Source organism: Lagenorhynchus albirostris, chromosome 7 (assembly GCF_949774975.1).
Source record: "Lagenorhynchus albirostris chromosome 7, mLagAlb1.1, whole genome shotgun sequence".
Taxonomy (NCBI): Eukaryota; Metazoa; Chordata; class Mammalia; order Artiodactyla; family Delphinidae; genus Lagenorhynchus; species Lagenorhynchus albirostris.
The window spans coordinates 55,580,815-55,605,829 of record NC_083101.1 but is presented as its reverse complement, the minus strand read 5'-3'; the positions used below and the strand labels follow the sequence as shown (position 1 = coordinate 55,605,829).

The following is a 25,015-nucleotide window of genomic DNA, read 5'->3' as shown; positions in this document are numbered from 1 at the left end:
GCCTACCCAGTGCAGATGTCACACCACAATTGGGCTGGACAAACACACGATACCCCACCCTCCCCACACACTAGCTGCACCATAACTGGGATGAGCAAGTGCCCCAAACCCAGTCCACACTATGCAACAGCTCACTACAACCAGCAGGTGAGCACCCCAAATCCCACACATCCCACATCATAGCAGCAGCCCCACCACAGCTTGTAGGTGTGCACAGTCCACGTGCAGAACACCCGTGAGTGCCTGGGTCTGGTGGCCAGGGAGATTGTGCTTCTGGGCCCTATGGATTATCTCCTACACAAGAACAAGACTGGAAGAGGTAGCTGTTTCACCTAATGAATTTAGACAAATAGAGAAAGTTACGCACCATGAGAAGGCAGAGGAATATGTTCCAAACCAAAGAAAAAGACAAAAGACATTAATGAAATGGAGCTAAGCAACTCACTCAACAAAGAGTTCAAAGCAATGGTCATAAAAATGCTCATTGAACTCAGAAGAAGATTGGATAAACACAGCAAGAACTTAAACAAAGAGGTAGACAATATAAGAAAGTACTAAATAGAAGTTATAACTAAACTGAAAAATACACTTGAGGGTTTCAGCAGAAGACTTGATGAAGCAGAAGAACGAATCAGCAAGCTGGAAAATGAAACAAATAGAAATCACCCAGACACAGTTGCAAAATGAAAAAAGAATTTAAAAAAGTGAATATACCTTAAGGGACTTCTGGAACAACATCAAGCAGAACAGCATTCACATTATAGGGGTCCCAGAGGAAAAGAGAAAGAGAGAAAAGGTCAGAAAATTTTGAAGAAATAATGAATGAAAACTTCTCTAATCTGGGGAAGAAAGCAGACATTCTGGGTCTAAGAATTTCAGAAAGTTCCAAGTAAGATGAACCCAGAGAGAACCATACCAAGACACATTACAATTAAGATGGTAAAAGTTAAGGATAAAGAATCTTAAAAGCAGCAAAAACAAACAAAAAGCCCCCCAAACCCCCAAAACACTACCTATTAAGTACAAGGGAAATCCCTAAATCAGCAGATTTTTCAGCAGAAACTTTATCAGCCAGAAAGAAGTGGATGACCTATACAAAATGCTGAAAGGAAAAACTTTCCAACCAAGAATTCTCTACCAATTCTACCAGTCAAGATTATCAATCAGAACTGAAGAAGAGATGAAGAATTTTACAAATAAGCAAAAGCTAAAGGATTTCATCACCACTAAACTGGGCTTATAAGAAATGTTAAAGGGACTTCTCTAGACTAAAAAAGAAATGGCACTAATTAATAATAAGAAAATATATGAAAATAAAAATCTCAGTGGAAAACATATAGTAAAGGTAGTGGCTCAGTCACTTATAAAGCAAGTATGAAGACAAAAGTAGTAAAGTTAACTCAAATTACAGTAATACTTAAGGGAAGCATAAAATAAGAATATGCAAAAGGCATCATCAGGGCTTCCCTGGTGGCGCAGTGGTTGAGAGTCCACCTGCCAATGCAGGGAACACGGGTTCGCACCCCGGTCTGGGAAGATCCCACATGCCGCAGAGCGGCTGGGCCCATGCACCATGGCCGCTGAGCCTGCAAGTCCGGAGCCTGTGCTCCGCAACGGGAGAGGCCACAACAGTGAGGGGCCCGCGTACTGCAAAATAAATAAATAAATAAAATATAATAAAATAAAAAGGCATCATCAAAAATATAAAATGTGGCAGGGGGGAGAGTAAAAATGTAAAGCTTTGCTTTACATTTTAAGTTGTTATCAACTTAGAAGACACTGCTATATACATACAATGTTATATGTGAACACCACAGTAACCACAAAGAAAAACCTTACAGTACACACAGAAAAGAAAATGAGAATGGAATCTAAACATAATACTAAAAAAATCCAGCAAACCACATGGGATTTTTGCATATATGTTCATCCAGGTATTGGCCTGTAAAAAATCCAGCAAACCAAAGGGAAGACAGAAAGAAGAAAGGAACAGAGAGGAACTATAAAAACAGCCAGAAAACAATAAACAAAATGGCAATAAGTACATACCTATCAATTACTTTAAATGTAAATGGACTAAATTAGCCAATATAAAGACATATAGTGGCTGAATAGATTAAAAAAAAACAATAAGACCCATCTATATGCTGCCTAGAGATTTATTTCAGAAGTAAAGACACACACAGACTGGATGTGAGGAAAAAGTAATGAAAAGAAAGCTGGTGTAGCTATACTCACAGCAGATAAAACAGACTTTAAAACAAAGCCTGTAATAAAAGATAAAGAAAGGCACTATACAATGATAAAGGGGTCAATCCAGCAAGAAGATAAAACATTTATAAATATATATGCACACTACGTAGGAACACCAAAATATATAAAGCATATATTACTGGCCCTAAAGGGAGAAATTAAAAGCAATATAATAATAGTAGGGGATTTTAACACCCTGCTTACAGCAATGGATAGATCATTCACAAAAAAATCAATCAAAAAGGAAACATTTGGCCTTAAATGACACATTAGATAAGATGGAGTTCACAGATATGTTCAGAATACTCTATCCAGAAGCAGCAGAATACACATTCTTCTAAGGTACACATGGAACATTCTCCAGGATAGATCATGTGTTAGCCCACAACATGTCCCAGTAATTCAAGAAGACTGAAATCATATCAAGCATGTTTTCCAACTATAATGGTATGAAACTAGGAATCACAATAAGAAAACTGGAAAACCACAAAAACATGAAGATTAAACAACATGCGACTAAACAACTAATGGGTCAATGAAGAAATCAAAGGAGAAAAAAAGCCTAGGGACAAATAAAAACAAAAATAAAGCACACCAAAATCTATGGAATGCAGCAAAAGTGGTTCTAGGAAGGAAGTTCATAGCAATACAGGCCTACCTCAAGAAACAAGTAAAGCCTCAAATAACCTGAATTTGCACCTAAAGGAACTAGAAAAAGACCAAAGCCCAAAGGTAGTAGAAGGAAGGAAATAATAAGATGAGGGCAGAAATAGAGACTAAAAAGACAATAGAATAGAACAGATCAATAAAACTAAGAGCTGGTTCTCTGAGAAGATAAACAAATCAAGAAGCCTTTAGCTAGACTAACCAAGAAAAAAAAGGAGAGGGCTCAAATAAATAAAATTAGAAACGAAAGAGGACAAGTCACAACTGATACCACAGAAATACGAAGGATAATAAGAGAATACCACAAACAATTATATGCCAACAAAGTGAACAACCCAGAAAGAACAAATTCCTAGAAACATATAATCTACCAGGACTGAATCGTGAAGAAACAGAAACAGAAAGCCTGAATAGTCCTAAATAGTAAGGAGACTGAGTCAGTAATCAAAAAACTTCCAACAAACGCCAAATCCAGGAAACAGACAGCTTCACTGATGAATTCTTCCAAACATTCAAATAAGATTCAATACTTTTCCTTCTCAATTCTTCCAAAAAAACTGAAGAGGAGGGAACACATCTAAACATGTTATGAGGCCAACATTACCCTAATACCAAAACCAGACAAGGACACCGCAAAAAAATAAATTACAGGCCAATACCTGGATGAATATAGATGCAAAAATCCTCAACAAAATATTAGCAAACTGAATTCAACAATACATCAAAAGGATCATATCCCATGATCAAGTGGGATTTATTCCAAGGCTGTAAGGATGGTTCAACATCTGCATGAACAAAATGACGGATAAATACCATACGATTGTCTCAACAGATGCAGAAAAAGCAACTGATAAGATTCTAACATCCACTTATGATAAAAACTCTCAACAAAGTGGGTATAGAGGGAACCTACCTCAACATAATAAAGGCCATATATGACAAACCCACAGTTAACATCATACTCAACAATGAAAACCTGAAAGCCTTTCCTCTAAGATCAGAAACAAGACAAGGATGCCCACTCTCACCACTTTTATTCAACACAGTATTGGAAATTCTAGTCACAGCAATTAAGCAAGAAAAAGAAAGAAAAGGCATCCAAATTGGAAAGGAGGAAGTAGAACTGTCACTCTTTGCAGATGGCATTATACTATATAGAGAAAACCCTAAAGACTCCACGAAATAAAAAAAAACCAAAACTTTTAGAACTAATAAATTCAGTAAAGTCACAGGATACCAAAAACAAAAAAATCAATATACACAAGCCAGTGACATTTCTATACACTAATAGCAAACTAACAAAAAGAGAAATTAAAGCAATCCCATTTACCACTGTATCAAAAAGAATAAAATATCTAGGAATAAATTCAACCAAGGAGGTGAATGACCTGTACAGTGAAAACTGTTTAAGACACTGATAAAAGAAATCAAAGAAGGCACAATTAAATGGGAAGATAGTCCATGCTCATGGATTGGAAGACTTAATATTGTTAAAATGTCCATACTACCCAAAGCAATCTACAGATTTAATGCAATTCTTATCAAAATTCCAATGACATATTTCACAGAACTAGAACAAATTCTAAAATTTGTACGAAACCACAAAAGATCCCTTGAGAAAGGGAACAACCTTGAGAAAGAAGAACAAAGCTGGAGGTAGCATGCTCCCTGATTTCAAGATATGCTACAAAGCCACAGTGATCAAAACAGGTTGGTACTGGCATAAAAACAGGCACCCAGATCAACCAAACAGAATTGAGAGCCCAGAAATAAACCCATATATATATGGACAATTAAATTATAATAAAGGAGCAAAGAATATACAATGGAGAAAGGACAGTCTCTTCAATAAAGGGTGTTGGGAAAACTGGACAGACATGTGCAAAAGAATGAAATTAGACCACTATTTTATACCACATACAAAAATTAACTCAAAATAGATTAAAGACTTGAATGTATGACCTAAAACCATACATTTCCCAGAGGAAAACATAGGAAATAACTTCACTGATTATTACTATAAATATATAAATGACAAACTATTAATAGTAAAAATAAAGTTTTAAGTTTGTGCTCCAAAACTTCATTTTACTGCACTAAAATATACTCACCAGAATATGGGACTTTCACCAGGTTCTTTCACTTTGTAGTATTCTTTGCCTTGTGGCAACACTTTGGTTAAGCCAAAATCTCCTATTTTAACTCTGTTTTCATTCTCCACCAATATATTCCTCGTTGCCAGATCCCTGTGGATATACCTTTTTGTACCAAGATACTCCATACCCTATGAATAAAATAACATTTTTCTTTCAGCTAGCTTTATAAACATAAACAATTTAAATAGTCTTGTATCTTTCTACTCCCTTAATTATCTAAGAAAAACCTTAGAGGATTTCTTAATAATTACTTCAACATATTCTCTTCATCTACAACAAACAGCCAGGATATTAGGTACCTTGCATATCTGAGATGTGTACTGAAGAAGTTTTTTATGATCTATCCGTTCTTTATGTTTTTGGAGATAGTCTCGTAAACTTCCATATGGTAAATATTCCATAATTAATCTTAGATTACGCCGGCCTATTAACACACAAATGAGAACATAACGTTTTACTCTGCTATACTTTACTGATGAACTATTAGAAAACAACCATATAAAAATGACTTAAAGGGCTTCCCTGGTGGCGCAGTGGTTGAGAGTCTGCCTGCCGATGCAGGGGACACGGGTTCGTGCCCCGGTCCGGGAAGATCCCACATGCTGTGGAGCGGCTGGGCCCGTGAGCCATGGCCGCTGAGCCTATGCGTCCGGAGCCTGTGCTCCGCAACAGGAGAGGCCACAACAGTGAGAGGCCTGCGTACCGCAAAAAAAAAAAAAAAAAGATTTAAAAGATATATAAAATCTGAGTCTAAGAGACTTCCCTTGTGGTGCACTGGATAAGATTCCACACTCCCAATGCAGGGGGCCCGGGTTTGATCCCTGGTCAGGGAACTAGATCCCATATGCATGCTGCAACTAAGAGTTAGCATGCCACAACTAAGGAGCCTGTGTGCCACAACTAAGGAGCCCTGGAGCCGCAACTAACACCCAGTGCAACCTAAAAAAAAAATAATAATAGTAATAAAGCATGACTGGAGGTTTTTTTTTTTTTTTGGCTGCGTTGGGTCTTCATTGCTGCATAGGGGCTTTCTCTAGTTGCAGCGAGCAGGGGCTACTCTTCGTTGCAGTGCATGGGCTTCTCACTGCGGTGGCTTCTCTTGTTGCGGAGCACGGGCTTTAGGTGTGCAGGCTTCAGTAGTTGTGGTGTGTGGGCTCAGTAGTTGTGGCTCACGGACTCTAAAGCACAGGCTCAGTAGTTGTGGTAAACGGGTTTAGGTGCTCCACAGCATGTGGGATCATCCTGGACCAGGTATCGAACCCACGTCCCCTGCACTGGCAGGTGGATTCTCAACCACTGTGCCATCAGGGAAGTCCTGGAGTTATTAATAAAAAAAAAAATCTGAGTCTAAGATGACAAAACCTCATTATAAAATTAAAGGTGATGTAGTAGTTAAGAACAATGACTTTTTTTTTTTTTTTTTGCAGTACGCGGTCCTCTCGCTGTTGTGGCCTCTCCCAATGCGGAGCACATGCTCTGGACGTGCAGGCTCAGCGGCCATGGCTCACGGGCCCAGCCGCTCCGCGGCATGTGGGATCTTCCCGGACCGAGGCACGAACCCGTGCCCCTTGCATCAGCAGGCGGACTCTCAACCACTGCGCCACCAGGGAAGCCCAAGAACAATGGCTTTTTGAATCAAAAAGATTTGAATAGAAGTTTTAAAAATAGTTATGTTTTAATCTTCTGTAACCCATTATGCAAACCAAAATAAGCTGATGAGAAAACTTCCTTTCTCTTCATCTATACTGAATAAAAAGCGTCTAATTTAAAAAAATATTTTCACAGAAAATTTCTTTCTTTAAAAATGACATTCCCTTGGTAAGTTTAAGCAAGAATGGTAACCACCATCCTCAGTGAAGAGAATGATCAATCAAGTAGTCAAGGACTTCCTAACATCAAGTACAATCTCCAGTCATACAGAATGCTTCTTTCTCTGGGTACTGGAATATTTTAAGTCCAGATCTGGAGGCATTATAAGTTTCTACAATATTACCCAGGATGTCAAAGACATACCCTGAGTTCAAAAAAGGTATCAATGGGCAACATACCAGCACTGTAGCACACTCCCTTGTACTTTACAATGTTGTCATGTTGCAAGGATTTAAGGATTTCAATTTCCCTTTCAAAGTCTCTGAGGTGCTCTTCAGTACTGTGCTGGAGCTTCTTCACAGCCACCACCTCTCCAGTGTTGTCTTGTAGAGGGTCATACCGGCACATCTCCACACTGCCAAAATTACCCTAAATAATACATCACATTAAGATAGAAATCGCAAGTTTTCTAGAAAAAGTACTAATAAATTCTGATTATACAGGCAATTTTCAGCAGCTAGAAGATGTATCTCGAAACTCACATTAAACAACTTTCAGAACAAGAAAAGGAGATAATATTTCAATAGGTGAGTAGTAAACTTAAATATTTAATTTCTTCAAAAGGAATTACAGGCTGAAATATAAAAACTTCAAAAAAGCATTTAAACAAATCATTAACATTAATTTTTAAGATAAGCCAAGGGACATGCCAGGGAATTCCTAAATTTCTATCACTAACTTCCAGAAAGAACTTTTCTTCTTCACAATATAGCCTTTGATGTCACTGTCAGTGAGCTATATGGAATAAGGGTATGTTACAGACTGAATGTCCATGCCCATCCCCCCAAATTCATATGATAAAGCCCTAACCCTGAATGTGAGTGTATTTGGAGATAAGGCCTGTGAAGAGGTGATAAAGATTAAATAAGGTCATAAGGGTGAGTCCTTCATCCAGTAGGGCTGGTGCCTTTATAAGAAGAGGAAGAGACACCAGTTCTCTCTGCCATATAAGGACACAGTGAGAAGGTGGTCATGTGCAAGCCAAGAAAAGAGCCCTCATCAGAAACTGAACCCTACCGGAACCTTGATCTTAGACTTTTCAGCCTCTAGAATTATGAGAAATAAATGTCTGCTGTTTAAGCCAAGGTCAGCCTGTGTGGTTGGCAGCTTCTGTGATTATCTCCCAATGTTCTCTACATTCTGACATTCAAGCTCTTTTAAAATCCCCTCCCCTTGAGTGTAGGCTGGATTTATTAACTCATTTTTAATGAACAGAATATGGCAGGAGTGATAAGATGCCACTCCTGAGATTAGGATATGAAAACACAATGGCTTCGATCTTGGGTATTTGCTCTCAGCTCCCGTGTTGTGAGGCAGCCTGTGGAGAGGCCCGTGTAAGTGAGCTTGGAAGCAGATATTCTGAGGCCTTGTCAATAGCCATGTGGTAAGCTTGGAAGTAAGCCTTCCCCTAGTCAAGCCTTCAGCGAAGACTGCAAGACCTGGCTGACACCTTGATTACAGTCTAGTAAGAGACCTTGAGCTATAACCACCCAGCTAAGTTACTCCCAGATTCCTGACTCGCCTAACCTGTGTGATAATAAATGCTTTTTTGTTTTCAGCTGTTACGTTTTAGTGTGATCTGTTGCACAGCAATAGATAACTAATACACCCAAATACATACTTTTTTTTTGTCATTGCTACATACTTTGAAACATTCCCGAGACTATTTTACAAACCAGGAATGACAGCAAAGTATTAATATAACTAAGCCAATACATAATATAACACCCAATGTTTAGCTCTGGTAAAGCTGGATCAGAACATTTAGTTTAGATTCAATACCTAAGTGAGGCCTTCATAATACATCCAAGCCAAAATCCAGTTCATAAAGCTACATGGTACAGAGCCCTATACTAGCAAGCTTAGAGGAAGAAACAGGGCTTTACCACTATGATTGGACCTGCTAAGAACTAAGGTTTTCTTGGTCTTACTTAAAATATGTAGGCTATGCATGACTGTGTGACCTTTCAGCAGAGAGAGACTGTCTGCTAGTAAACATGGTCCAGTCAACATCTAGACTCTGAACAAGCAGATTAATTATTTCTCTCTGAGATGACTGAAAAAGGACATCGGTGGAGAGGCTTAATTAATTGTTCCTTTCTGTATCTCATAACCAAAGCGCCCTCTACCAAGAGTCTCATGGTCAAATTAATTGGGGAAAATACTGCCTAATTTATCCATCTCTTGAAAATGTTTAATTCCACAGTACATGTTAAAGCTTCTGAGAAGTTCTTCAGTAAAGACAGCTGTTTATTTAACACAGCATTTCTTCAACATCTGACAACTAAACCTTTTTTCTACAAACACTTTGTTTTAACTTTTTATTTTATATTGGAGTATAGTTGATTAACAATGTTTGTTAGTTTCAGGTGTAGAGTAAAGTGATTCAGTTATACATATACATGTATCTGTTCTTTTTCAAATTATTTTCCCATTTAGGTTGTTACATAATATTGAGCAGAGTTCCCTGTGGTATAGAGTAGATCCTTGTTGGTTATACAAACAGTCTTTAAAATTTTGTGGAAAGTGAACTTTAGAGAATCTCTTAAGCCTTTTTTTCCCTAAATAAAATGTTTTACGATTATATTTCAACTATTTAAAAATCTTCTGACATCTTACCTTGCCAAGTTGCTGTAGAAATTTCAAGTGTCTCTCTTCAAATTGTGTAGGGTCTCGGTCTTCAAAAGCACCAGAAAACCCTAGGGCACCTATTCTCATATTAGGTAACATGTCATTTTCTGTTAATAGTTCGTAATCTGGAGAAATAAAGAATATTTCTACCATAACCTGGCAAATCCATTCTCTAGGTTAAAATAATACATATTCAAGCCGACCAAAATAATCAGAATGAGTTAGAAATACTAAATACAAATCAATACAGGGCAAATCTAATACTTTTGATTATGTTAATGGAAGCCTTGAATTATAACCCATAATCTAACATGTTTTCAGTAAAGATTTTTGCAAAGGATAAATGAATACTTTCCAAAATAGGTAGTTTTAATAGTTGTAAAGTAAGATTATATGCCGATTTTTGTGGTGAGAAGAGCAAATAATATTGGAACAGGAAATACTTATAGGTCAGACACATGTATATTTAGCTATGTATTTTAAAGGAGGAGAGGACAAACAAAAACAAATCTACTTCATGTTTACAAAATTAATCAATAACAGAATATATGAGAACTAGTTAAAAAAACAAAGAATTGTTTTTAAAAAGTCAAATAAGTCAAATAAACTTCTATAGTTTACTACTCATTAACTGGCAAACTAAAATGAGGTTATTAAAAGGGAAAAAGCCTTTTTTAAAAATGGAAATACTTCACAATCAGTGAGACCAGAAAATGTATAAAGTAGGAAAAGTCAAATGAACGTAAGAAATTAAGAGGGTCAAAAAGATATCAGGGAATTTTCCAGAGGGGATTACAAAATTAGTAAGGATTTATTAAATATAACAAAGATAGAAAGATAGCTGGAGACTCATTAAGATTGCTCCATCAATACGTACCTGGAGTAAACAAACTATTAAGATCTCGTATGATGGCTCTGAAAGAAGGTCTAAAATCTGGTTCGTAATCCATACAATTATTAATAAGATTTGCTAATTCTGTCCACTTTGGTGCAGGAAGCTGGTGCCTATTTTCATAAAACTGTAGTTTCTATAATTAAAGAACCACATGTTGATAATAAATTATAAATGCCGTATCAACCTTTTTTACATAAAATGGGCTAAAGAATATCAAATCATGTGCAAAAAATATCAGGGATCACAAGGTAATTCCAACTTCACCGTTTACATGAACTTACTCTTTGAGAATCCAAAGCACTCAGGGGCTTATCTCCTCCACTGCAGATTTCCCACAAAGTGGTACCAAAACTCCATTTGTCTGTTGCCAAATTTAGATTTTTAGGATTTTCAATGCATTCAGGTGGTACCCATGGTATTCTCTCCTGCAGAACTTTCAAATGATAGGAACAAAGTATGGTTAAAGAGTTCCCACAATTAAACAATTCTTATATATGTTAATAATTTTTGCTGTATAATTAAGAGAGTACAGAGTCCTTTCTCCTTCACCATATGAATATATATTCTCTTTCTTCACATCCCATTCCAAAGGGTAAAGTCCCCCTGAGTATCAGATCTAACTAAGATCCTATAACATTTTCTGCCCTACAGTCTCTGTCTTCACTTCATATAAAGGCACCAAGTTTAAGTACTACTGGCTGAAATAGGAAACCATGCATCAGTGTACAAAAGTTGATAAATTTGGATTCTAAGTTTAGACATTCAATTAGAGAAATTAGCTAATGTAATGAAATACAATTACAACACTATTTGGATCAAAAAAATGCCTCTCAGTTATCTGACTGAATTTTTTACTTTAATTAATTGTGTTAAGGAGAAGGTTATCAACACAAAAGTTTTAAGAAGTCATAATTAGCTGAATAATTAAACTAAATAAAAAATTCAAACTTGATAATATATCTTCTCAAATTTTTATTTAACGACTAAAGGGAAGAAAAATTTAGAAGAATTTACTTGTGGCTCAAAGAATGATATTTAAAAATTTCACAATAAAACTGGATAAAATCCAATATTCCATATATAATTAGGGATTAACACTGTTTTAAAAAAATCATCTTACAGTACATAGAAACATGCTTATAAGAAAGGAGAAACAGAGACTAGGATGTAACTATAACTTAATTTAGATTGCTAAAAATGGTAACTAAATTTTATTATTAATCAAGAACATGTCAATAAAATAGAATTTGAGAAAAATTAACAGCCTGATCTTTATGCCTCTTTCTAAGCAAAGCTTAATAAAGTTAAATTCGATCCTTGTAGAACTTACTGTCCTTTGGCAAAACTGTAATACTAATGCCAGGATCACTAAGTTTGATGAAAGGAGGATTTCCTGTCTTCCTGTCTTCTTCTCTGATAAGAAGAATATTTTTGGTGCACACATTCCCATGAATAAGGGTTTTTTCTTCCTATTAAAGTTAAATGCATATACATTCAAATATTAATCCACAAATAATTTGAGCACTTAATATGTCCAAGACCCCAAAATGGATTTAAAAAGTAAAAATGAGAAAACAGTACTAATAAACATTAATTGGAGGTGCACTTTGAGAAAATAAAATGAAATTTTATGGCATCACCGTACTTTGTGTTTTACATTTTAAGTGAAACAATGCTCTATACCCACGAAGAAACAAATACTTAACAAAAAAATTATTTATTTATTTATTATTTATTTTTGGCTGCATTGGGTCTTCGTTGCTGCGCGCAGGCTTTTCTCTAGTTGCGGCGAGCGGGGGCTACTCTTCATTGCAGTGAGTGGGCTTCTCATTGCGGTGGCTTCTCTTGTTGCAGAGCACAGGCTCTAGGCGCACAGGTTTCAGTAGTTGTGGCACATGGGCTCAGTAGTTGTGGCTCACGGGCTCTAGAGCGCAGGCTCAGTAGTTGTGTGGCATGGGCTTAGCTGCTCCGCGGGGCATGTGGGATCTTCCTGGACCAGGGATCGAACCCATGTTCCCTGCATTGGCAGGCAGGTTCTCAACCACTGCGCCACCAGGGAAGTCCCACGAATACTTTTTAAAACTACTTAATGCCAGTTCACTTTATTAAGCTGAGATTTTAAATAATATATATTTGTAGGTGGTAGTTAACACCAAGAAATACTGTTTCTGTTCAGTAGGTGCATTCTTAAGGATCTGATCACTAGCTGGCCCTCTGGTATTCTGCTTCTCTGGCAAAACTGCTTTCTCAATGGACATAATGTCCAATTACCCACAAATACCATAACAAGGTATTTTCTGCAGGGATTTTTTGCTATTCATAGTTAGCACAACATTTTTTTGATAATTTTTCGTTAAATTCTCTGAAGCCAAGATACACAAACTACAGACTGTCTATCAGCAGTTCTAAGAGATTGATGCGATGACAAAACTATTTCTTTCAAAATTGATTTCACATAAATATACGCCTAAAATAATCCCTTTCATCAACTAACACAGATTATTTTAAATGACTCAGCATCCATTTACAGATTTATTTCTTGGTCCTACGTCAAGATCCTTTCACATTGCTTCATAATCTAAAACAGTAAGTTGACAAAAGAATATAATAATTACTTACTAGAAAATGCATGGCCCATGCCAGCTGTTTAGCCACTTCAAGTTTCCATAATATATTTATAGAATTTTTATTCTTTTTCAGATATATATCTAGTGATCCAAATTTTACAAACTCCTGAACCAGAATATCTGCATTAAAATATAATGATAATAATAAGGCTCACGTACAGTACAGTAAAATATATATAATTTTGAACTTTTATAATTATATTTATAGTTATATGTGATGATATAGGTAAAGAGATTAAACTACGTAAAATTCACTAATTTAAAGAAAGGTTAACAGCTATATAAAATGTATATTGGGGTTTTAGTTTATTCACAACAGAAAGAGGTAAAGTCTAAACAATTACATATAAACACAATATTATATATAATTGTACATTATGTATAATAATATGTAGATGTATGTAGATTGAATCCCAAATTGTGATTCCGCTTCATCTAATATTAAAATTAGTTTTCATATGATATACAACAACTTTTGGTGACAAAAATACCTTTGGACCTTGCTGGGTAACTAAAACAAATGTTATGAAAGTTTTTATGCCTATAGTTAATTTGGAGAACAGTCAACATGTCAATAATAAAGAACTGACTGCAGGGAAATTTACATCAGGGCAAGTGTCAAAAAAAAGATCTAAGAGTTACAATGAGCAAGAGCTTAGTAAAACTTTTTTATGTGGCATGTAAGACCTACTATATTTCACAGATACCACTGACTGTCATATGTCCCATTATTATGTGTCATAAAATTTTAAAAATTGCCAATTAAATTATGAAATGCCATCAATTATATCACACTTCCTAATTTCAGATATTTTTAATGTGAAAAAAATGTATCACAGAATCAATGAAATAAGTATAAAAGCAAATGTAAGATCTGGGATTATTTGCTCTAAAACATTGTTTTCAAACTTTGTAAAGAAGTATATTCTTTTTTTCCCCTAGATGAAAATTTATGGGAAACATCAATAAATAAAAAAGAGAAATACAGAACCACTTTAGTTGGCGGTGAGAGGCAGAACTCTCCACTCTGCATTTAGATTTACTCCCATTTCATCAGTCCCCTGAGATACCTCTACAGAACAGATTTGAAAACCACTGCCTCTGAAAAGACTATCAACTTTCAAAAACATGAAAAAATGTTATATAAGTATGGATGCATATTTAATCACATTACTAATGGAAAATGGGAAATTAATTACATAAGTAATTTCTGAATGTAAACTTTTGAGGGTTTTTATGAACAGTTTAAATTTAGCCATAAATTATATCTATATCAACATCCAATCATTTCAGTCAGTTCCATTACAATTCAATCTAACATTTATATGCTTTGTCTTAATAATTTCAAAGAGATCTGTACTGAAATGGCCAGTTATTACAATGTTATGTTGAACCAGCCATAATCTGTATTGCTATGGTTAACAGAAAAGGTTGCTTTTGTTTACTATAATACTGTACTGTTCTGGCATTTTAACATAAGCCATATTAAACTGTTTACTGCATTTTAATTTCATTCATTGGTTTCCTTTATAAGAAGATATAACTGAACAGTTCCACAGTGTTTTTGGTTTCAACAATATTTAATTCCTGTTATAGTTTATATTGATCTCTATTAACCTGAAATTGAATTTTCTATATAAATAAAAATGGATGTTCTGAGAAAGGCATAACATTAACATAAGGAAGCCAGTCGTTTTACTTACTCTCCTCTCCACAGACACATACTCCATAATTTAAAACCAGATGTTTGTGAGAAAGCTGGCTCATCATGCTTGCTGCTTCAAAGAAAGACTAAGGAAAAGAAAAATATACAAAAGATGCAAAAGAATTATTTTTTGTGTCTAAAAGCATTCATAGTTCAGAAAGATTCTCTCTGCCATAAGAGAAATGCACTTTCTCCTATTAGCAGGACTATAGATAAGGCTACAATGTGCTTTGGTCCCTTCAGATGGAGTTACAACTGCCATCAACCTTGATGTTAGAATTCATTCTCAGGAAAACCTTGAGTAAGCTTGGTTCAAGCAGACAGCAATGTGAAAGAACAATAGTGGTTGGTACAGAGCAACATGAATGATGCAAGATTAACAGGCTTAGACCCATAGCACCTAGAATAGAGAACAGAGGTACGAACAGAGACAGACACCAAAGACAGTGATGTGGGACTGCAGTAAATGGATGGGAGCTTCAAGTAACACTTCCTAAAAAATTAAGAATGATCGCTGTGCAGATAAAATAGTGTAACAACTATGTCAGGAAACTGGCATGGTATTAACATCACTCCAACTCAACTAAACTTTGCCTTGAACTTCTGGGTATGGCTGTTGAAGATCACAATCACCAACACTGTGGTGTTCTGGATTAGAACAACTCTTCGGCTTCTATGTTTCACATTATCTTCTACTAACATCCTTTAAGACATTTTAAGTATCATAAATGTTTGTTACATCATGTTTGGTGATATCTTACTATACTAAGGACTTTGGCAACTGGCAGCTGGGTTTCTGTTGGCTAGCATCTTTGGATGATGCCCAGAGGTGACAACATTTCACCTAGAGTGCTCCTCACGTACACTGCCTTTCAAACTTTTTTTTAAGTAGGCGAAATTATAGAGGAAACCTGTGGAACCCATGAAGCTCTGGGGAGCCAAATTTAAAAGCCACTGCTTTAGTATATACAAAGATGTAATAATACACATAACACAATGCTTAATATTTAGTTTGGAAATTAGTTATTATGAAAAAATTCCATATTTTTTTAGACCCACCAGAATACATCCTCAGAAAGGTTCTTGACATATATACTTATAAAAATTACAATTTTGAAAAGCTGCATACATGAATGTGTTGTGTACATATGAGAGCATATCTTTAAATATCATAAACTACATGAACTACAAAAGGAATATACAAACCTCTGAATAGTTTCTATGTGCTTTATCCAGAACTTTTAAAAGAACTTCTGTTTCATGCAGTTGACCATAGTCTCCTACTTCTCTTCTTACACCTTTAAAAATTTTGGTAAAAGTTCCTTGGCCAAGGCTTTCATGCTTTAACAGAAAAAATGGAAAGAAAGAATGAATAAAGATGGAGAAAGAAGTGGGAATAAGGAAATATGTTCAATGACAAACAGTCTTAAAAAATCCACTAGTACTTCTTGCATATCTTTACAGAATAATTGTTGAAAGACTGCACTCTGAAGCAGGGCTGCCTGCAATCTATTATTATTAGTTTTGTAACGTTAGTCAGGTTACCTGGCAACTCTCTGCTTCTTGTTACTCACATAAGGATTCATATCTTTATAATTCTGGATAATTCTATCTATTGTCTCCTTAAGGAACTCAGACATTAGTTGGTTTTGCTCATTCTACTCTCCATGTCCCTTAAGTTCTGTTTCATAACTTCCATTTCTTTCTCCCTCTCTGCTGCCTTTGAATAATTTTCAGATCTAACTTTCAATTCACTAGTTTTCTCTTCAACTATGAGTAACTGCTTTTTAATTTGTTCATTTTTTTAATGTCAATGAGTGTATTTTTCATTTCTATACTTCCCCCCCCACCAAATCTTTTTGGGCTGTTTTGATGTCTTGGTTTTTCCCATGTTTTCAACTCCTTTTTTATTTTTAAACATATATATATATATATATACACACACACACACATACACACACACACACACACATATATATATATATGTATTTTATAATCTCTATCTGAAAAGTCTGTTATATGAAGCTCTTGAAGTATAATTTGATATTTGTCGGTCTTCTGACTCTTGCTTAATCCGGAATTATTTCTCTGTATGTTTTAAAATTTTCAATTAAAAGCTCATGTTTGGAGTCATTTTAACTGGGAATCTTCGGTGGCCTAGATTAAGAGTATATTCTTCCAAAAAGATTTTATATTTGCTCTGCCAACCACCACAGGGTGTTATTCGGGGAATACCACTTGTTAATTTAATTTATTGGCTTAGGGTTTCTCAAACCATGCAGGTGATATAAAGAAACCCAAACTCAAAAGTTTATAATTACAAATTCTCAGGACAGACTTTTTCATAACTAAGAGCTCAACTAAAACATACAACACTCTTCTCTTTTTGCTAGCAGGTGAATTTTTCACAATCCAAATATTTTTCACTGAGGATGTATTTACGTGAGGGTCCTGGTAATCCTGATCCCCCAAAATGTTCTGTGGCCAAACATCAGCTCTTATGTACTACTTTGTTTTCAGTACCTTCTTTGAACTTCCCTTACTTTCTTGAGAACTTGAGAATTAAGATACTTTTTTAGAGGAAGACTTTTAATTTTTAATTTATTAAAAATTTTTTTAATTCCTGAAAAGAGAATACAATTCCATTCTTAAAATAATTAACTTAAGTTCGGTATCACATTTTCACAAGAAATAAAAATATGTGAACTGCTATAAAATTTTTATAACATAGGTTATAATAAAAGAGTTCCAAATGTCATATGAATGTAATGTGGGTTAGAAAATGAAGAAAACAGTTGTTGTTTTAAAAAGACAAAAAGACAATAATCAGCATCTAATGACTTACAAATATCAGATCTTCATTTCTGATTTTGTGGAACACCATTTGGTTCACATTATTATGCCTCTGTAATGTTGGTGAGGTTGGTACATCAGAAATACCATTGGTTCTGAAGACTAGAAGGTTTGATTTATCTGTTTAAAAAAAAGGACAGAATGAATGAAAAAAATATATATATATAAAATCAAAACACACTGAGGATATAAATTGCTCCAAAGGGATAAAATAAAATGTGTTCTATATACAAGAAATGCTTAACAGCCTCTTATTGTTCATTTTTTTTCATAGAAAATTATTTTAGGAGTTTATTCATTGAACTTTGATGTACTCTAACCAGTTATTTTATATATTCAAAATTATAATCCCTTCCTTAACTAGTATAATTTTTCAGGAACTTTAATAATAATTTTAATATGCCTGTTACTTTAAAGGATTTCCAACCTTATTATTTTTATTTTAAAAGATAATTTAAAAGAAATTAAAATTCTAAAAGAATCTGAAAGTTTTTACTTAGAATAACATATGAGAATTTGGTACTGAGGTCTTTCAGTTCAATAAATAAGTGACTTATTGATACCATGAAATTATTTTTTTTAAGTACATTTTAGAATTACAAAACTTTAAGTCACTTCTAGAAAACACAAACCAAACTGAACAATTCTATTAGAGGATGCCTGTACAACATATCAGAAAAAAATTAATTTGTTTTTGGAGCTTCCTCTTTCCTATTTCTTTTGAAATCAACATGCTGAAAATAGCTCCCACCATATACACCATCCATGGCCAATATTTTAAAAATAACTAGAAATCTATTTTACCTTTTGGCTTTGGGGGACAGCATTTAGTAAACTGGAAAATTATACTGTCTGAGCGAACAGTTTCCATCTGATAGCAATTCAAAAGATCTTTAAGATTACTGAAGTTCTTCTTAGTACCAGTGAGGTTGTATTCTCCATTCTCATTTTTTGTAATCAAACAGTGCTTATATTCAATGACGTTTTCTCTCTATGTAAGTTTAATTATAAAGAGAGGGAAGGAAAAATCGCAACGGTCATAATAGTGATTACTGTGACAAAAATGATATCACAAAACAACCAAAAGAACATTTAGACATTTGAACCATGAATACCAGCATAAGGTGAGAGAGGTGTTTGGTTCCTCAAAAAGGCATCTAATTACAACTGCCTAGCCTACAGAAATGGCTTAAAAGTTATTTTATTGAAAGGCAAGGAAGAAAGCAATAATAATAAACAATAATAATACCATCCTTAACAGCATTCCACCATTTACAGAATAAAGTCTAAAACTATTTTAGCATATAAGGCCTTCCATAAGCTGGCTTCTGGCTCCATCCCCAACCTCAACTCCTGCCACTCTCAACATACAACCCATGCTCTAGCTACATTAGGTGACCTAAAATTTTTCAAGCAAATGCCATGACGTTCCATGCCTTGATAACTGTACGTGCTGTCTCTCTACAGAATGTACATCCTTTCCTTTTGAGCAATGTACTTTTTATTCAATCCTTAAAACTCAGTTCAATTTCCACTTTTTCTGTGAAGTCCTCCCTAACTCTGACCCCATTCCATAAGCAAAGGTGACTACCTATTGTGCCTCTACTGTATTTGTTAATGATGTCTAATATGGCAATTTTAATATTTTTCAGTTTTTCAATGTTTGTCTTATGTGCTCTATTATGAACTTGCTCAACCATCTATTTTTTGAACTGCTTCTTATAAACATATTCAACTGACTTAGAACCATTTTTATAAAATTGACTCATTATCTCCAGTCAGTCTCAAGTGCTTCCTACTCCAAAGGACCTTTCTTAATAATTGTAATCCCTTCTCTTATTGTCAATATTTGCTTACACTGGATATACTGGGTAATAAACAATACTCGATTTAGTATTTTCTGGTATACTTTATTTTTGTTTTTCCAAAAGATAAATTTCTTGAAGCAGAGTTATAGCATAGACTCCCTGATATTTAGCCCTCATATTATGCTGGGCAAATACAGTAAATATAAAAAATATATGCATTTTGATATGATAATTGAATATAATAGACTGTCATATATGACAGTAAAGATACTGTGAAATTAGGATAGATTATCAGTATTTTACAATGTTAAAGTCATGGAGCAACCTACTTTATGTATTGTATTTATGGACAATTACTCCACTTTACATATGCTAAATATAAGATGACTGCTTTTTATAAAAATTAAAAACACAATCCTTACATTCTCTAATTTTAAAAAGATAAATTTTGTAAGCAGCTACAAAGTTTCTCAAGATTTATACCATGAAACTGCCTTATAAGTGATAGTATCTTTTTAGATAATTTTGGATAGTAAACAATCTTAGCTGAGATCCAAAATGATCTGTATTAACAGTGAGATTTCCTTGCAGTTTTACATTTAAAACATACATTGTAGATCATTATTCTTATATTGGAAAACCACTAGTTAAAAGTGCAATAATGTCTCTTTCTTTGTTATTACCCTATTTCACTCTAATCCTATAACCATTATCTGTAAAAGGAAAGTTTACTTCTGATTTATTTAGTTCTACATGTTTTGGTAAAGATATGCATTTTTGTGAAAAAAGAAACTTCAAGAGACTTGATGAAAGTTAACACACTGGTAACACCCAAACATCAAAAAAACAAATTCCAGAAGATAGTAAGATATTACAAATAATTTTTAACATAAGTCCTAGAAATTATATCTTGTTTATGAAGAATAGCTGAGGTAAATTAAGTTTACTTAATTGCTAGTTATCATATCCAAAGCCATCATTCTGAGTATTAAAAAGGAAATATGGTAGATATTACAAAAGGGAAATTATATGCACTAAATAAAGATGTTACCATTAATTAGTGTGACATACTAACCTCAACAGCAAAAGTCAGAAAATATTTATTAAAGTCCTTAGGACTGCATCGAAGTACATAGAGTCCAGTCTGATTACCAGTTTTCTTCAGTTTACTGATGGCAAAATCCATTCTAAAGGTAAAGAAGTAATTTGCATGATAATGTAGCAAGAACCATGACATTATGACCAAAATGTCATCTAAAAGTCGAAAGTCAAATCTAAAACTCTCAGAATTTTTAGAAGTCTCCTCTACTGTATATTTTTATCAATAATCTTACAAGGAAAAATATTAAAGTACCAAGCTATTTTGCAATAAATTCAAACCGATTCAAGGGGCAATTATATTGCTTTAAAAACAAAAGGTATTATAAGACATACAAAATCACAAAGAACAATTCATTCATATGAATTTTCTGCCTTCTGATTTCAAATTTAGTATTTTAAAAACCATAATCTCGGGCTTCCCTGGTGTTGCAGTGGTTGAGAGTCCGCCTGCCGATGCAGGGGACACGGGTTCGTGCCCCAGTCCGGGAAGATCCCACGTGCCACGGAGCGGCTGGGACCGTGAGCCATGGCCGCTGAGCCTGCGCGTCCGGAGCCTGTGCTCCACAGCAGGAGAGGCCACAACAGTGAGAGGCCCGCGTACCACAAAAAAAAAAACATAAACTATACAAACAATATGTCATAAAACACTCATGTCTCTTCTACCACAGCAATTGCTAATATAAAAATTTGTGCATCTTTAATATAATACCAAAGTCTAATAGAAGACCCATGACAAGCAACAAAGACTACAAATTTTTAAAATTTGCTACATGTTTAACTGAAGCTGCACATCTTGAAAGAAATGCAATCTACGTGAAAGCAAGAGTTATCTGTTTCACTTATTACTGTATTTCTCATACCTAAACCAGTGCCTGGTGCATATCAGGTACTCAGTAAATGTTCTACAAATAAATGAAAGAATGGATGGATGGATAATGAATGAATGGATAATGAATGAATGGATGTAGGATTTTAAAAAATACTGAATATGTAAATTATAGAATGTTCAAGTAGTGCAACTTTTTCATATCAACCGTACTTCTTAAACAGACATTAGGTATAGGCCAAATCAGTCTTAAATACCAGTCAGGACATGATTTCTCAAATAGTTAAGGATAGGTTAAGGTAAAAAACGTATGCTCAAAATCCCAGATTGTTTCTTCTGCTCAAGTCCTTCAGACCTGGTGCCAATCATAAAGCACATCCTGGCTGAAAGATAACTAGGACTTGGGGTAAATAGATGTTGTGCATGATAGCTGGCTTTATCAGTGTTAAAGTAAAGGTTTACAACTGTGTGTATCAACACGGTAGCTAGTAGCCACATGAAGCTATTTACAGTTGACCCTTGAACAACGTGGGTTTGAACTGCAAGGGTCCACTTATTCGCAGATATTTTTCAATAGTAAATATTACAGTACTGCACAGTCTGTGGTTGTTTGAATCCAAGGATGCAGAGGAACCACTGATACAGAGGATGGACTATAAATTATATGTGGATTAACACCTTGTGTTGTTTAAGGGTCAACTGTAAATGTAAAGTTATTAAAATTAAATTAAATTAAAAATTCAGTTCCTTAGTTGCACTAGCCACATTTTAAATACTAAATAGCCACATGTGGCTAGCAGCAATTATTAAACAGCACAGATATAGAACATTTTCATTTTCATCACTGTGGAACATACTGCACAGAACTAGTCTAGAAATATGGACATCATATACATTTTGTGTTCAAAGCTTTCAGTAGAAGGAGATGGATTATCCAAAAATAATGATGATTATCAAATTTTGCACTGTGGCTCCTCTGCAGTATTTCCAAATTAATGAAACATAAATTGGAAGGTTTTAAAAAAAATTAACACCGAAGAATTAATTAAACACACCTAGGGAACTAAATATCAAACTTATACAGCAAGTTAGTATTATAGATTGGGATACAGATGGTAAGTTATATTCTAAATAATTCTAATTATTATGTAGTCTGATTGGAAATAGGCTTTCATTAAAAGAAAAACAATTTCTGTCAGATTAAGATAATATTTCTTTCCTAAACTTCCTAAACCTAGGTATATCATTCTGTTGTGTAAACTCTTCTATGTAAATACCTCATTTACTTTAAAAAAATTTTACTTTTAAAGTCTGTATTACTCACGAAATTGGGCCATGACAGTTGCTTTGTATATTTTCAAGCACCATTGGAGGTGCTACTTCTTTACAAAGATAATGATGTGCATCTGCAGTTAACCTGTAATATCCATCAATTAATGACACAAAAGACAAAGCTTCTCTTAATGACATAAGTTCAATTTCCTAAGAGGAGAAAAGAAAAAGAAGAAAATTATTTTCACTCCATGTTGTTAGATAATTCTTCTAAATTGGTTTCTTCTAAATTGCTCAAATGTCTTTTAAGGCTCCCAATTACCCAAAGTGAATTACAGATTCTTGTGTCTGATATTTAAGGCCCTCTCAAATATGAGTTTATCATGCCTTTCTAGTTATAGTTCACTCTACACCCATAATTTTATTGTATTTTCCAATACACCTATTAGACAAATGTGCTAGTCATCTTAATTATAAATCTATCTAATCTGATATAAAAGTTTGTATTAATTAGAAATACTGAAAAAAGTTGAAGGTATGATTAACTCCCAGAAAAACAAAAAGTTGTATGTACAAGAATGGACATGTGATCACGATATAATGCTTGGCTCAGCAATATTTAGTCACAATGAGAACACAGAGTATGGACTTATATCAAAAATTATAATAAGGAGAGAACTGTGTGAGGTATCTGAACTATAAAAGGTATCTAGCTAACACAAATAGGCCATAAAAATAGGTACTATAAAAGATACCATAAACAATGTTAAAAGACTTGGCAAACTGCAAACCTGTACAACAAAGGATTAATACCTAAGAAAAGGAAGGCATGCTGACGAAAGTGAGTTGCAAGTTTTATAATTTTGGTCATAAAACCCTGAAATGGCCTGGTAGGTAAGTCATATAGATACTTAAGTTAAATAAACAAATAACCTTAATATGACGTTTAAGCCCCAAGTATAAGAAATATCTGAGTTAGAAAGAAAACAGAGCCAGAAAAATAAGCAATTTAAGAGCAGAGTATAAAGGAATTCATTTCTTCCCTTTCAATTAAAGTAAGTGGGGTGTCTGAAGCTATTCTGTTTTATTTTATTATTTTTTTTTGGCTACGCCATGCAGCATGGGGCATCTTAGTTCCCCAACCAGGTATTGAACCCATGCCCCCTGCAGTGGAAGCACAAAGTCCTAACCATGGACTGCCAGGGAATTCCCTCTGAAGCTATTTTAAAAAAGAGAAGGGGTTAATCTTTTAGAGTCAAACATGTCTCACAGTTTGGGTAGGGATCACTTGGGATTGGTTTACATTTTGTTATATAAGGAGGTGGTATGACCAGAATTACGTACATCTCTATTGGTAAAAAAGATTATACAGTTGTTCCTCCATCCCTCTGTATCTATCTCTCCCTCCACAGATACCAAAATCCGTGGATCCTTAAGTCTCTTATATAAAATGACATATTATCTGCATAAAACCTACTTACATCCTCCCATATACTTTAAATCATCTCTAGATTACTTATAATACCTAATATAATGTAAATGCTATATGAATAGTTGTAAGTTCAATGTAAATGCTATGCAAATAGTTGCCTGTACATAGTAAATTCAAGTTTTGCTTTTTGGAACTTTCTGGAATTTTTTTTCCTGAATATTTTCAATCTGCGGTTGGTTGAATCTGTGGATATGGAACCCACAGATACAGAGGGTTGACTGTAGTGAGGAATGAGCATTACAACAGGGAACTAGCACAATTGAGGCTGGGGGTGGGGGAGGAGAGGGCAGGAGGTAACTGGTGCTTTTTCTAATTATGAAAATGACTGAAAAATACATTAATGTACAAGATACTCTACGGGAAGATAGTGTTGGTAGTGATACAAAAAGATAGATGTAATCAAAAAGCTTACTAAATTGTTGTTTATGTTTACAGCTCTATTTAAAACTATAATCAACATCCCTACAAGAAAGTAACTTTGGTATTAAGATTCTGAAATACTTATTTCTGACAACTGTAAGACATAACCATTATTAATGATAAAGCAAACTTACTAGACTTTTACCATCTTGCTTATGAATAGTTACAATTCTGCTTTCATTTGAGCCTTCTTGGTTTGCTTGTTTAATACTGACATCAATAATATCAGGAAAATCACAATATAACTGTAAATCCTGTAATTAAGAGCAGTTGATATTAAAAACAGGTAGAATTTATGGAGCCATTTTAAAACAAGACTCTTATGAAGGAGATTTCATTCCAAATTCTTTTTAAAAAATATTGATACCAATAGATTAAGCATTAAATGGGATTCTCTCCCCCAATAATGTAACCCTAAAACTACACTGTATCTTGCTTTCA

At 34.4% G+C, this 25,015-nt stretch overlaps 1 protein-coding gene across 2 annotated transcripts in view; it reads right to left on the bottom strand.

The window, feature by feature from the left end:
- JAK2 (Janus kinase 2) overlaps positions 1-25,015 on the bottom strand; it is a 166,543-nt gene that overhangs the window by 10,727 nt on the left and 130,801 nt on the right. The window contains exons 8-22 of one of the 2 annotated variants that reach the window (XM_060155041.1): positions 24,709-24,828; positions 22,715-22,872; positions 20,539-20,650; positions 18,460-18,646; positions 17,648-17,775; positions 16,009-16,143; positions 14,801-14,888; positions 13,090-13,217; positions 11,801-11,939; positions 10,752-10,903; positions 10,453-10,603; positions 9,564-9,700; positions 7,124-7,313; positions 5,375-5,499; positions 5,031-5,203 (exon numbers count right to left, since the gene is read on the bottom strand). In XM_060155041.1, the coding sequence (XP_060011024.1) occupies positions 5,031-5,203; positions 5,375-5,499; positions 7,124-7,313; positions 9,564-9,700; positions 10,453-10,603; positions 10,752-10,903; positions 11,801-11,939; positions 13,090-13,217; positions 14,801-14,888; positions 16,009-16,143; positions 17,648-17,775; positions 18,460-18,646; positions 20,539-20,650; positions 22,715-22,872; positions 24,709-24,828 (2,123 nt within the window). The remainder of the gene's footprint in view (positions 1-5,030; positions 5,204-5,374; positions 5,500-7,123; positions 7,314-9,563; positions 9,701-10,452; positions 10,604-10,751; positions 10,904-11,800; positions 11,940-13,089; positions 13,218-14,800; positions 14,889-16,008; positions 16,144-17,647; positions 17,776-18,459; positions 18,647-20,538; positions 20,651-22,714; positions 22,873-24,708; positions 24,829-25,015) is intronic. The other variant, XM_060155043.1, reaches the window with a different exon arrangement.